Genomic DNA, 14,154 nt, shown 5'->3' on the forward strand with positions numbered 1-14,154 from the left:
TACAAGATGGTGGGGAGAGAAAGCACTGTGAATGGCCACTATAGTTTTGTAATGGACATCGTCCAATAATGCTACAATGTAAAGTTCTATGCTCTGAATACCACCACAAGGCTTGATAAAAATGGGGTCCTTATTTTTTTTTCTTTATGTCTTAATTAGCTTCTTGTTAAACTATAAACGTTATCATTGGACCACACATGCTGGGACAGACAAAATGGAACACTTGGTTGCCAGCCTAGGAAGGTCCCCACTGATTAACTGTCACCAGGCTGATGCTGACAGTGCTGATTTCTAAGTGTGCTAACTATCAAGCTGGAAAAACCCACCCGCCGTCTGATCTTTCATTAAAAAGAAAGGTAAACGGAGCATATGAGTGGGCTTGTGTGAAGCCTATCACCTTAATCTCTGAAACCCGAGGGTCAAGTGTTTGTAAATATTTCCAGTAACCAATATCATCAATTCTCCTTTCTATTAAGAAGGAAACCCACTTTAACTTGGCAGTGTGCGTGAATCTTTATCTCTGGGACTAGCATTTTCAGGGAATATCCCATCCCTGCAAATTCCAAACTAAAACGCTTCTGTTGATTTTAAAAGCGGGAAAATGCTGTGATTCAGTTAAAATGGATGAGTTTACTTTTAAAGAGTCCCAAAAACAGAGATCTTTCAAACAGGGCAAGGCAGCCTAACTAACAATCTCTTTTGTCCAATGGGGATTTGAGGGAGGGGGTGGGGAAAGGGTCAACACACCACAGAAATCTCAAAATGACAAAGTCATTGTTCAGTGAAAGAGGCTGGAATGCTTTCTACACACTTTCCCTGACATCTCTACACAATGAAATGCAAGGGTCAGTGGTACTGAGACAAGCAAAGGCAGTTCCACTCTTTGCTTCTATAAAAGCAAGTGACCCAACCCTATTATGCCCTGGTCTCAGGCTTGCTTTGTTCTCAATATCCAGATGCAGCAGCTTGTTCTTTTGCGCTCCCCCCTCCGGAAAGAAATGACTGCGTACACCTCCTCCACATTTTCTTTTTCTTGGGCATTTTCACTTCATAAAGCTGCAGTCAATGTGTTTTGTGTGTGGTGAGGAGGGAATGACACGTTCCATGGTGGTCCCCGCCACTGCCAGCATTGGTGGCTCAAGTAGCCTCAGGATTAGCCCTTTGTGTCCATGAAAGGATATGAAAAGTCAGTTATTTAAGCTCAGCCAAGCTGCTGTGTTTTGTTTTGTTTTGTTTCGGGGTGGATTAGGGGTGTGTGAGGAGGAAAGGTTTTGCAATTCAGTTTTCCTCAATAAATTACATAATTTTGCTGTATGCAAGTTTGCATGCTCAGAGCAGTTCCCAAATTTTATTGATTAATATGCCTAAATCCAACCTTCTCAATCTTACTGGTCATTGTCACTCACTCATTTTTCTATTGGAAGACTTCTTGAAAGTGGACATTTTAATGGAAAGAATTCTGGAATAATTGTGACTTACTCATTGTTATCAGGGATCTTGAAGTTTCCGAGATTGTATGGAAATATTTAGTACTCAATGGTCTATTTAGAAAACAACTGTTTCCCCCACCCCCGTAAGTCTACATTGGAAAGTGTCCATTAAATTCTTCAGGATTACAAACCTAGAATCTTTGTGGCACACACTCATGTGGTGATATAGATGGATCTGGAAACTGTCTGTAACAATTACTTTATTGTAACATAATGCTGCTATTGGACTATTTTTCCTAATGAAAAATATATGTGTTATTTCAAAAATAACTAGTCATTATTTAGCGCTTAACATGTAGTTAGAATTTTATTGACTTCATTATGTCTTTCCAACAAACTTTATGAAGTTGGTAATATTTTCTCTATTTTACAGAGAAGGAAAGTGTAGCTTTGTGGGAGAGGGGGAGAGAGCTAGGACTCAAGCTTGGAAAGGGAGACTGTGGGGCTCCCCACTCCAGCACTCCTTAAAGCGACTGATGTCACAGATGATTATCCCTTAACATATAAGCAGTATATAATACGATAGCACAATCACACCACTAAAACATCAAGGTTTTCCTAGAGAACAAAGAACACTGGAAAAAACCATGTTCAGGGCTCTTACATCCTCAGGTAGAATCACACTAAATATACCACATCAACTGGCTTTTTAAAAATGTTGACTTCCTTCTTCCTTTGGAATGATGAACAGCTCCAATTTGGCCAATAACTATAAATTCAACTGGACAGGCAACATATCTGGTAGCTACAAGAGCCAAACTAATGGTGTACAAACTTGTAATTCCCCTGTTAGGATATGGGGCTAATAATGCCATCACCTGAGGGGATGGACTGTCCTGCAGTGTGGAAGCCCTATTAAGAATCCAGGGTTTTCATTAGAAACACAAGGCATTGCTACTTGGATGTCCCAAAGATAAACCTGGACAAGTCAGTGTCTTTTCCTGTCTTCCCTATGTTGGCAAAATCCTATCCTTCTGGTGGTCTCTTCTTCCTCTCTGTAGCCTTCCATCCAACACTCCAAACCAAATTCCTGTGCTTGAGACACAAGTTACCCTGTGATCTGTCCCACTGGGCCACCCCATCTTTATCTCCTTCGATGACTGACCCCCAAGCTTCACAGTCCAGCTATTTACAGTATGCTGGCCCCCGCCTACATCCTGCACTCTCCTGGGCCCCCTGCCATTTGTGCATCCTCCATCTCTACTTGAGGTTCAGGAATCAATGGGAAGCCATCCCCAGTCTCTCCAGGCAGGGTTACAGAAGATGCCCCCTTAACTGCTACAATCTGAATAGTTAGTCAGTTCTAGAATAATACAAAATCTTAATGTTTTGGTATAATTTAACAGCACAAATAGGTATCTTGTCAAGAGTTTCTCTTGTGTAAATCACATCTGTAGTGCATCATCTACAATTTCTAAAACACTTCTGAAACTCTCAGCACAGAATCCTCCTATATTTCTCCAATTCATCCCTCCGCCCCGACTCATCTGTTGTCTCATCGACACCTTTCTTATTTAAGTGGCGTCTTTATTAATTCCCTCCAAAGTATCCAACTTGCCAGACAAACAACTCTTCCATTTGGAATCCAGAGATTTACAGTTAAGATGATACAACAAGGGCAAGTAGCATGAACAAGTTTAGGAAGAGTCACAACGGATTTACGGGAAAGATAACAAGGCTGAGGACTGGAGCAGAGAGTGCAGGCACCCCGGAGGCAGCCACCGGAAGCATATCTTACAGAGGAAATGGAGAGACGATGTGACGCAGGAGGAGGTGAAAATGAAGAAATGGATTAACCGAAAAAGAGCAGTCGCTGAATCTGCCGTCCCATCTAGAGGTACGCAGCCTCCTGGGCAGGGTCTCTTCTTTTCTGTAAGGTATGGACATTGTTTTATTGCGGACTAGAGTGGTCAAGAAAAGCTTCATCAATGTGCAAGAGAGACTTTTTCTGGTCCTTAAAAACTGAAGCATCGATAGGGTCCATTTGAGAATGGGCGCGCGCGCGCGCACACACACACACACACACACACACACACACACACACACACACACACACACACACACACACACACACACACACACACACACACACACACACACACACACACACACACACACACACACACACACACACACACACACACACACACACACACACACACACACCCCCACCCCCCCCCACCCCCCAGTAGATCAACAGCCAGTCCATCAGACATGTAGACTTTCTTTCTGTAGGGAGATTAGATTTAAGGACTAGGAAATTTTAATCTTACTCTCTAGGCCTGGGCTCCTTCATAACGTAAATCACTGGCAAAGAAAGAGAAACAAATCTATTTAGATGTGTATTCCAAGATGGTACTGCACCGTGGGAAAAGGGTATGAGTCCTGCTCCAGTGTCAGGGGTGCTCCACGGCCAGTCTCTGAGGATCCTGGAATCCGATGATCCCTTCAAGGGTCTCACCCTTTTATGATATATTAGTGTGCATTTCAGTGAAAAAGCAAACTTAACTTCTGAAATAAGCAATTATTTGGGCATTTGAAGCAAAAATAATAAAGGTATCTGATCTTAGAGGATCGTGGGCAGGTTAAACTATGCAACACAGTATTCATAAGGAAAAGACAGAAGAAACAAAGAAATAATACAAAGCAGGTGTTTTGGATAATTACAAAACATTAAATGAATTACCTGAGATTTCATTTTAGGGAACGAGAAAGAATTAGATGAGAAAAAGTACATGGAACAAACACTTTAGAATGAAAATGATCAACCATATTTCAAGGTTTATCAAATATACCGAAGGATGAGCAGAATCATCAAAAATGAGTTTGTGGGACTTCCCTGGTGGTCCAGTGGGTAAGACTCTGCGCTCCCAATGCAGGGGGCCTGGGTTCAATCCCCGGTCAGGGAACTAGATCCCGCATGCATGCCGCAATTAAGAATTCACATGCCCCAACTAAGAGCCTGCATGCCGCAGCAAAGATCCCGCGTGCCACAACTAAGATCCGGAGCAGCCTAAATTAACAAATAAATTAATTAATTAAAAAAAATGAGCTTGAACACACTTGGCACTACCTACATCCTTTAAAACAAAATAGAACTGAAAAACCCCCTTCAAGGCCCTTGCCAACACCACTCTCAGCTGGTGACAGACAGAAAAGACTGTTGCCTGTTGGGAACTAGGCTTCCAGCAGCCCCTCCTGCCCCACCATCCACAGAGGCCTTTTCCTCTCATCTGGGATCAAAGGTCGCTTTCTAGAAGCCACGCCCACCTCCTGGACCAGGCTCCCTCACTACCTCCAGCCCCACACCCAGTCTGCCTTCCAGGACTTGCGCCAGGGCGCTGCCACAGTTAGGATTCCAAAGGCGGCAAGGGGTGGATCTCTGTGTGTCTCCCTACCCTTGGGGGCCTGGAGGGGAGGATTCCTGCCTGACTCACCCCTGCACTTCAGGGCGTCAACGCTAATCCCTGTTGGTGGAGGGGAAGGAGCGACAGAGGAAAATATTACCCACCACACACCCCCAACCCCCAAACTAAACACCCAACCAGCAACTCCTCCACAGACCCTACATTCCGGATGGGCCTCTCTCTGGTTTTACTCAAACTCCTTCCAAGGGTAGCCTGCCTTCCCTTCAGCTTCCTCCACGCCTCCTCCATTCTCAGCCCTTTGCAATCTGGCCCCTCCCATCTGAAACCTGCTTCTTAGGTCACCAGAAGCCTCCTGATTTCTAAAAATCAACCGACAACTTTCCGCGGACTTACCTTCTCCTTTGCACTTAACAGACTTGTCCTTCCTCGGTCCCCCAACCTATTTTCTCATCTCTTCCTTGTGTGTCTCTTCTGCTTCCCTCCTCTCTCTGCTTTCTCTCGGAATATAAAGCCTTCCATAAGGATCTCTGCTCCCGAAATGCTTCACTCTCTCTGGGCAATCTTAACCATTTTTACAGATTCAGCTTTTACCTGCTCAGTGAACAATACACAGGTGCCATACTCATCCCAGGTCTCTCTTTCAAACACCAGACTCTTACTTCCAATTAAGTACAGGATGCTTCCACCTGGAGGTCCAAAAATGTCAAGGAAGATCTGGGTGTGGAAATCAGATCTGTCTCATACTAAAGCCTTATCCAGTCTCCTATCCAGTATACTCCTGTTGTAACTTACCACACAGCACAGTACTTGCTGACTTTAGATCTGTCTCTCCCAGGAGAGTGTGCCTCAAGGAAGACGGGAATTAGATTTCATTCAACTCCACATCCCCAAGCCCTGCATGGTGCCTAGCACACGCGACACACTCAAATGAATGCTTGTCCAATGAACGAAGACAAAGGCTTTACCTTTTTCATCCCCACATCCCTAGCACATAACAGAAGCCTGATAAAAGACTGCTGCAAACAATCCAAAAATGAAGACATGTTGTGGGAAAGAGAAATACTGAACGAGTTACAAATCCACACATCACAAATATGCAGTGGAAATAATTCGTTTGAGAGAAACTTCAAGATTTTCCATTATATTTCTAGGTGCAAATACATTCACAAAACAATACAACTGCCCATCAAATATTACAAATTTACTGTATTATTAAAATGATCATTAAGAATTAATTTAATCCTTAATAAATTTGCTGTATTATTAAAATTTACTGTATTATTAAAATGAGCATTAAGAATTAATTTAATCCTTAATAAAATTAAATTTTAAATTTAAATACTACTGAAACATAAATATTATGTATGTATGGTACCTTATTAATTAAATCACTGATTTAAGAAAGTGAGAGGCTATATTTATGTTGCTGGTATTCATGCTATGGCATTAGTATGTCAAGTCATACACTTAAGAATGTGAATTTTAAGTGACCACGTTTTGTTTGTTTGTTTGTTTATGTTTATTCAAATACATTATGTTTTGAAGGCCAAAGTCCTATTCAAAGAATTCTCCCTCATTGATTTCTCACGTACGAGGTTTATATGGCCTTTATACTTTGTATTTCAATCCTTATTTTCATAAACATATTTAGTTTTCATGAGTGAAGAACCATGTTCGGGATTGATAGATGACTTGGTTTTTAAAACATTGTTAATACTCAAAGCTGTTATGAGTTTTGAAAAAGCAAACAAACAACATGTGTCTGAACAACACTTTAATAAGCCAGATGTACACTGCCAGCCACTGGCTAACTTATCTGATAAGCCCAAGGCAACCCTGAGATAACCTGCAGACTGTTGTTATTTTGTATAAATTATTTATTTCCTATGATATATTAAAAAAAACTTCCCTCAATTCTCACCTATCCTTCCAAAATGCCTCGTCAGTCAAAAATTGGTCTCTCTTCATTCACTCGTGTTCCATGCCTGTGTCAGCTCAGGTTCCCAAATCCCACATATTAACCCCACTGTTCCTCTGGAATTCTCACTGGAATGTTGCACAATAGTAAATTACACTCATTTCAAAATGAGCTGTGTCACTGTTTCCCATCAGCATGGACATGAATCACTAAATGAAACCAAAAACAAAACAAAAAGCAAACAAAACCCCACACATGTTCACACAAATACAAATCATTTGTTGAAGTCCAAGGGACAAAGTTAAGTAAATACCTTCCATGTGGCCAGCAAACCTGTTCACATTTTAAACAGAATTTTCTCATCTCAGTCACTGTGTTAGTGGAATAATAAAATCTGACTTCTGACTTCCTTCATGGGAGTATACCCCCTCCCCCATTAGGAGGGCTCTCAGTTCCCTTTCTTCAATTCATCAGCATCAGACTTAACTGGAGACACAATTGTGTTCTAGGCCAATGGTCCATATTTCTGAACTCTTACTTACAAAACCAACAAAATTATCATTGTCTTTCTTACAGATAAAGTAATGAAACATGCATGCTATGGATTAAAAAATTACCATGGTAAGTGTAATTACATTATTTCTGTATCTGTTTGATTTTAATTCTCCTGAAAAGTATTATCACATGCTCATCTTCAGTAAGAAACAAACATTAAACATGTCAGTGTTGGTTTTAATACTCTGAAAAGTGGAAAGATATCTAAGCTTTGAATTTTGATTTGCATTCTATTTGTTACTATAAGTCCTGCCAAGTTCTTTCTGGCTCAAGAATAAGAGATGACATGTAGATCAGGAAGGACCACAAGATCAAACCAAGGTTAACTTCTTGATATGGAATTTCCCCACCCTTTCTAAAGTCAGCTGTTGGGTTTAGAAGGACTCATGTTCTGTGAACTTCCCTGAGCAGAGGAAGACCTGCTTAGTCATTAGGATTCTGACCCTAAGAATCAGATGAGAGACATTAAAACCCAGGGTCTCCTGATGTCAGCGGCCCGTTTTGCTAATGACGTTAAAATCAAAGGCACACAAGAAATTTTCTATCTCAGTTCTGAAAGGGGATGACAAAACTCTTCAGAGAAGCTGATGGGCCAGACAAGAGACCTAAAAGTCACTTCCATTTCAGATTCCTAAGCACTTGAGAGGGTGTTCCTGTTAACAAAGAATACCTTTTATCCTGACTTTTTAAATTAGAGGATTGAGTCCAAGTGGATAAAATTTCCTTAAAAAAAATTAACTCCTTAAAAAAAAAATAGATCCACCTCTTAAGCAAAGCCATAAGGTGAGTCAAGCTGATTGTCATTTTGACCTTCCTTTGCTTGAATTCGGGAGCCTACTTAGAAATGTAAGGAGCAACCCTCTTCATTCGGTTCAGCTCAGCTAGCAGAGCTAATAGGCTTCTAATTAATTTCCAGAAGATTGCTGTTATAACTAACAGGTTTTAAACATTTGGTTGATTGGGGAAAATGAATTGAATATAATGTATTTGATTTGGAAAATTAGTTTTCATTCTATGTGCTTACCATAATAGTGTTTATTTTAAGTTTACATGATTCCATTAAGAGTCCCAGATCACCACTGGGTTCTTTTCATCTTTACAGTGTCCTATCCAAATTCAAAAAAAGAGAAAAAAAAAAATCAATTTACATTTTGATTTTTGTTGGCCTTTCTTTGAGGGCAGGTCAACTTCATTTTTGTGGCTTTAATAAAAATCTTTGCTTGCTAATATAGCAACAGGTCCAAATACTTCAAAATGATCCCAGGGATACCTCGTCAAAACCCCACTTTTTTTTGAATGCAAATCCTCTGGAGAAAGGCTTCTGCACACAAAGATGAACCAGTTACTGCACTGTTTATTAAGTTTCACCTGATTCCTCCTGACAGCCATTTAAACAATGAATGTTGGGAAATGTCTCTCAAAGAATCAACAGCAATGGCAGGGATCAGGGCTTTTATATTTAACTAATACTATCTTTTAAAGGAGAAAATGCTTCTTCCTGAAGGGATTATGGGAGCCTTCTTAAAGACACCTGCAAACAAAACAAGTGACAACAGATCTTTATCATAATTGATAACTGACTCATCCTTTACACAAAAACTCCTTTCTTGGAAGACAATAATATTGAGATTTACTATTGCAATTAGATTCAAGAAATCAGCTAATTGGAACTACTGGTATTTACGTTTCACCAAGATTAAGTCAGACCCTTGTCCCTCAGATTAAAAAGAAGAACAGTAAGACTCTGCCTCTAAATCACAGCTTACTTCACATTGGTAAACAGTGGAGGCCTCTGCCCATAGGCTACATTCATTGGCACATTTCTTTGTGACTAACAGGAACGGCTAGAATAATCTCAGGACTATTACTGATATTTCTGACACAGCTAATTTTCCAAATAAAGTATTTGTGGCTCCTTTTATAAAAATGGCTCCAGGAGAGACCCTAAGTTTTGACTTAAACAGCACTTGAGCATTGAAGTAAAAAATGGGGGGATGGGGAGTATCAGCATCAAGCCATGATTGCACACCCTAACTGCAGCGTTTCTCCTTCCTGATCTTAAAATGGGTTCACGTTCACTGGCACTTAGGGAAAGTGAAAAGCCTTCAGACTTAGGAAGTATCAATATTAGCAGCAGCAGCTGGGATTTTAGAAAATGTACACCCTTTGATAAATGTTTTTCATGTCCAAAACACTGGGAAATGAAAAAGAAAGTCCCCTCAGCCTGAATCACTTAAAAATAGACAGAATTAAACAACAGAAAAAAACATCCCAAACGCACAATACTAAATGAGATTAGAGCTCAGATGACCTAACATCATTCTTTAGAATTTCCAAGTCCACAGACAAAACAAAGGCTGTGGAGAAGGTATTTCTGTGGGATTGAAGGTTTGTTTTTTTAAAGACACCTTAAGACAGAGCAATCAATGTGTTAAAAGAAAAGCTGTCTACAAAAACAAAAAAAAACATTTTCTGAGATGACTTTGATCCCTTACTCAAATTATTGGCTTAAAGGTACTTGCTTTTAAAGGCTTTGTATCTTCCATAACCGGTCTCTATTGTCCTTGTTAAAGTATAATTTTCACCTTATTATTACTAATCTTTTCTTTGTAAGTAACCACACCTGGCTTTATACACAATAAAAAAAACGGTGCAGTAAATATCTGTCCTTTGTGGTAATCCGATGCATAATTTAGTTAATCTAGGCTACCATGAGAGGTGATTCTCTGTTGTGAAATGTGCTCACAGTAAAGGGAATCCACGCCAGATACCTGAACGGCAGCGGGAGAACCACTTACCAAGCATGTCGCTGCTTCGAACCAACCTTGACCGTGACTGTGTAGCCACTCCTACAGCAGGCGTCACTCATGTTAACTCAGCCTCCCGACCACAACCACACCTTTCTCTTACAAACGTGGCCTTTTACTTAATTAAGATAACACAGTCAGGCTGAAAGGCCCATCTCAGCCCCTGTGAAAAGGCCTGGAAAAACAGGCACTTTGCTTTGCGCTGTGAGAACTCTGACATGACTGTCACGTTACCTGGATGAAATCAAGAAATGTCAGGGGCAGCAAGTCATCCATATGCCCAATGTCTTTGGAGAAACGATTCAAAATTCTTCCTGCAAGAACAGGATATGAGAAATTACTCATTTCCCCAGACAGGCCCTTTAAGAGAAACAATTCACGAACAAATCAAAACAATATTTTAAATGCATATGTATTTAATATATTATAGATTCATAAGAAATAAGCCAATGTCAGTGGTAAAGAAAAAAACAGACGTTACCTAAAGAGATATTAAAATACCAATGGCAGTGAGCGGGCAGTTGAAATTTTTGGCCCTTATTTTTTAACGGGGTGGTGGGGGGAGAAGCGGGTCTTGTGGAAGTATCAGGAAGGGTTGGTGGATTTTAGAATGTTTCGTCCTTTTACATCCATCCTATTTAAGAGTTCAAGTGCTAGAGGCGGTAAACAATTTAAAATTCATAAATTACTCCTAATTGTTACACTAACTTTGATTTATCAGAATTAATTTTGCTAAGTGATACTTAAAAAAAAAAGAAAACTAATTACAACCTCTCTGCAATTTTTTAAACCCCAGGATGGTGCATAGCACCTTACATTTTGGGCAATTTGGGATTCTTCCAATTTCCAAGTTGTGCGTTTACTACCAGGGTAATAAGTTGTTGTTTTCAGAGGCCCACCAAGTGTGAAGAACACACGACTCATGCTTAAGCATCCAAGAGGACCAGAGGGATGGAAGCAGGAAAACAAATATTACTTGTTAACTAAAAGATCATTTCTTATTGCTTTTATTTCCCCTCTCAAAATTCACCAAAACAGTATACTCTGAAGGCTGCAGGACTGGAAGGTGAGAACTAATTTGTAATAAATATCTGGTCTTTTTAATGATTACATTCAAAGGCACTGAAGTAACAACACACGCAGGCATGCACACAGCCTACTCTGGTGTAGCAACTCTTGAGAAATGTGTTTATCTAGGCCCCTGAACTTCTTTCATAATTGAGGCTCCAGGAAGCCAGCCTGCAGGTGAGATGTGGGACCTCTAGGTGCTCTTCCTGACCTCTGTCAGAGGTGACTTTCTCCTGAGGCCCTCCACACCAAGCCGCAGCTGGACACTGAATGAGCAGAGGTTGGGCGCTGGGTTTCCACTGCCGGGATGAGCCGGCTCTGCTGTCCTCCACGGGGCGCCTGGCTCACCGGAAGCACAGGGTGCACCCAAGCCGGGGGCTGCAGACATTGGAGGCTTTCGCCCTTGGCCAGGCCAGGCCGTTACAGGCTGGGCCTCAATTCTCCTGTCTCAGGCTTAGGAAATACAGACTCCAGAAACCGCCTTTTAGTGACACGTTTGGAGGACCAGGGTCAAATTTTCAGAGCCTCTAGGAATGCTTGCTTTAGAAGGTGATTCTCAGGATTAAATGGGCTCATGCGGGTGAAAGAACCCAGTCACAATGCCCGGTGAGTTCACAGGTGCTCAACCACCAAGGTGAGATAATGACTATTCCCCCAGGTTCTGCAGCATCATGTCACCTCGGAAAGTCTACCAGACACTGTAGGAATGTCCGGAGGAGCTAGAGAGTCTGCATTTCTTCCCAGCGGTCAGGTGACCCCCCTTTCTGCTATTTCCCAGATCACGCTTCGAGGGGCAAGAAGATGGGAATCATTTAATCAATTTTGCTTTAGGAACATTAAAATCAGATGTGCAATTTCCCCACATATTCTTATGCATATTGTGGCCCATTTAGTTTTTTTTTTTTTAAATGTTGAGCCTTCTTTTAATTTATTTATTTTTATTTTTGGCTGTGTTGGGTCTTCGTTTCTGTGCAAGGGCTTTCTCTAGTTGTGGCAAGCGGGGGCCACTCTTCATCGCGGTGCGCGGGCCTCTCACTGTCGTGGCCTCTCTTGTTGTGGAGCACAGGCTCCAGACGCACAGGCTCAGTAGTTGTGGCTCACGGGCCTAGTTGCTCCGCGGCATGTGGGATGTGGGATCTTCCTAAACCAGGGCTCGAACCCGTGTCCCCTGCATTAGCAGGCAGATTCTCAACCACTGCGCCACCAGGGAAGCCCCATTTCGTTATTTTTTATACCTTCTCAAAACAGCAATGCCCAAATAAGGAATATACACGTCAAAAAATGTTAAAGACATAGTTTAAATTCTTGTGACTTCTTCAATGGAAAAATACAACTTTTTAACGTAGGCAGAATTTGGAAACAAGTACAATTTGTCTTAGAAAGTTTTAAAAGAGATACACTGGCTACTCAGGGATGAACAGTATGTGTCAACCACCCCTTTACCATTCACCGGATGTGGGAGTCCTAAGGTCTGAGCGACCCAGGGTTGGCAAAGAGTAGAAAATACAAGCAAAGCAAAAACAATGAGAAAAACCTGTCTCCCCTCATAGCAACTACAGAAACTGAACAGAATGTCAGAGATCATCAAAAAACTAAACTCTTATTCACCAGTGAGCCAGCTATAGAAAATGTGAGATCAAAAAGTTCAATAGTTACTACTACTTCTTCTTTTTATTTATTTATTTTTTTGGCAGGGGGGTTGCTGCCTTGGGTCTTCATGTCTGCGCGCAGGCTTTCTCTAGTTGGGGTGAGCGGGGGCTACTCTTCGTTGTGATGCGTGGGCTTCTCTTTGCAGTGGCTTCTCTTTTGGCGGAGAACAGCCTCTAGGCGCGCGGGATTCAGTACTTGCAGCACGCGGGCTCAGTAGTTGTGGCGCATGGGCTTAGTTGCTCCACGGCATGTGGAATCTTCCCAAACCAGGGATCGAACCCATGTCTCCTGCATTGGCAGGTGGATTCTTAACCACTGCTCCACCAGGGAAGTCCTCCACAGTTATTTCTTTGCACTAAGAAATATTAAGAGAACGAATGGTGTTTGCAGACTATTTCACCTGGCTCTGAAATAGACTGTTGTAACCAGAGCTGGGATGCCAAGTTCATGGCCTCATAGTACTAAACTTTTCTCAAAAGTCTCCAAATGAAATCCTGATGATGAATTCACTTCACACACATGTCATGACTCTTCACTCAAATGACACGTGGCCCCTGCTGGAGTATCTCCAGGGAGGCAGAGGGAAGTGCAGTTCACGTGAACATGGGGGAACCCAATGCATTTTCACACTGTTCTGTTAGGGCTTTCTTACATTAAACCCAATCTTGCCTTCCTGGAACATCCAAGCTGTGCTGCTTCTTCTGCCCTTATTACCACACAAAGTGAACCTAATTTCTCTTGATATGGCAGCCTTTCAAATACTTGAATGAAGTGAATCATATCCTTTCCAGCAACTACTCCTTGGTGCCTCAGTGATCCCTCATAAGGCTCGGGGTCCTATCTTGGCCCCTGCCTCTTGTCCAGACTCAGATGGACAGTCTCGGTTAATGCCTTGTGCCCAGTATTAAAATCAATACCCCGGGTACTGCATGATTACCTTAGGGTAAAGTGGTATCACCACCTCTCCCATCTTGCATATCCAATCACAGAGCCAACAATCACGATAAATCCTGGTGGCCAGGTCACACTTTAGATGTGGGTATAATGAATATCCACATCGCCCCCATCTGTACTGCACAGGAAGACATAGGGGACCAACGAGCAGTACGTATAAACAACTCTAAGAGTGTACCTCTTCTGACCCAGAAATTCCATTTCTAGGAACATATACCCAGGAGTTAATGAGTGCATCAAAGATATTCAATGTGGCACACTTGGCAAGTCAGAAGTAGAAAACAACCTGAACAAGTCTGAAACAAGTCTATAATGTATTATGTGCAATTTTAATTTTTTCTCTC

At 41.6% G+C, this 14,154-nt stretch overlaps 1 protein-coding gene across 3 annotated transcripts in view; it reads right to left on the reverse strand.

Moving 5' to 3' along the window:
• ABCC4 (ATP binding cassette subfamily C member 4 (PEL blood group)) overlaps positions 1-14,154 on the reverse strand; it is a 208,491-nt gene that overhangs the window by 59,817 nt on the left and 134,520 nt on the right. For all 3 annotated transcript variants that reach the window (XM_081214428.1, XM_081214429.1, XM_081214427.1), the window contains one exon: positions 10,373-10,452. In XM_081214428.1, the coding sequence (XP_081070554.1) occupies positions 10,373-10,452 (80 nt within the window). The remainder of the gene's footprint in view (positions 1-10,372; positions 10,453-14,154) is intronic.

Source organism: Mesoplodon bidens (genome assembly GCF_964165515.1).
Source record: "Mesoplodon bidens genome assembly, chromosome: 17".
Classification (NCBI taxonomy): domain Eukaryota; kingdom Metazoa; phylum Chordata; class Mammalia; order Artiodactyla; family Ziphiidae; genus Mesoplodon; species Mesoplodon bidens.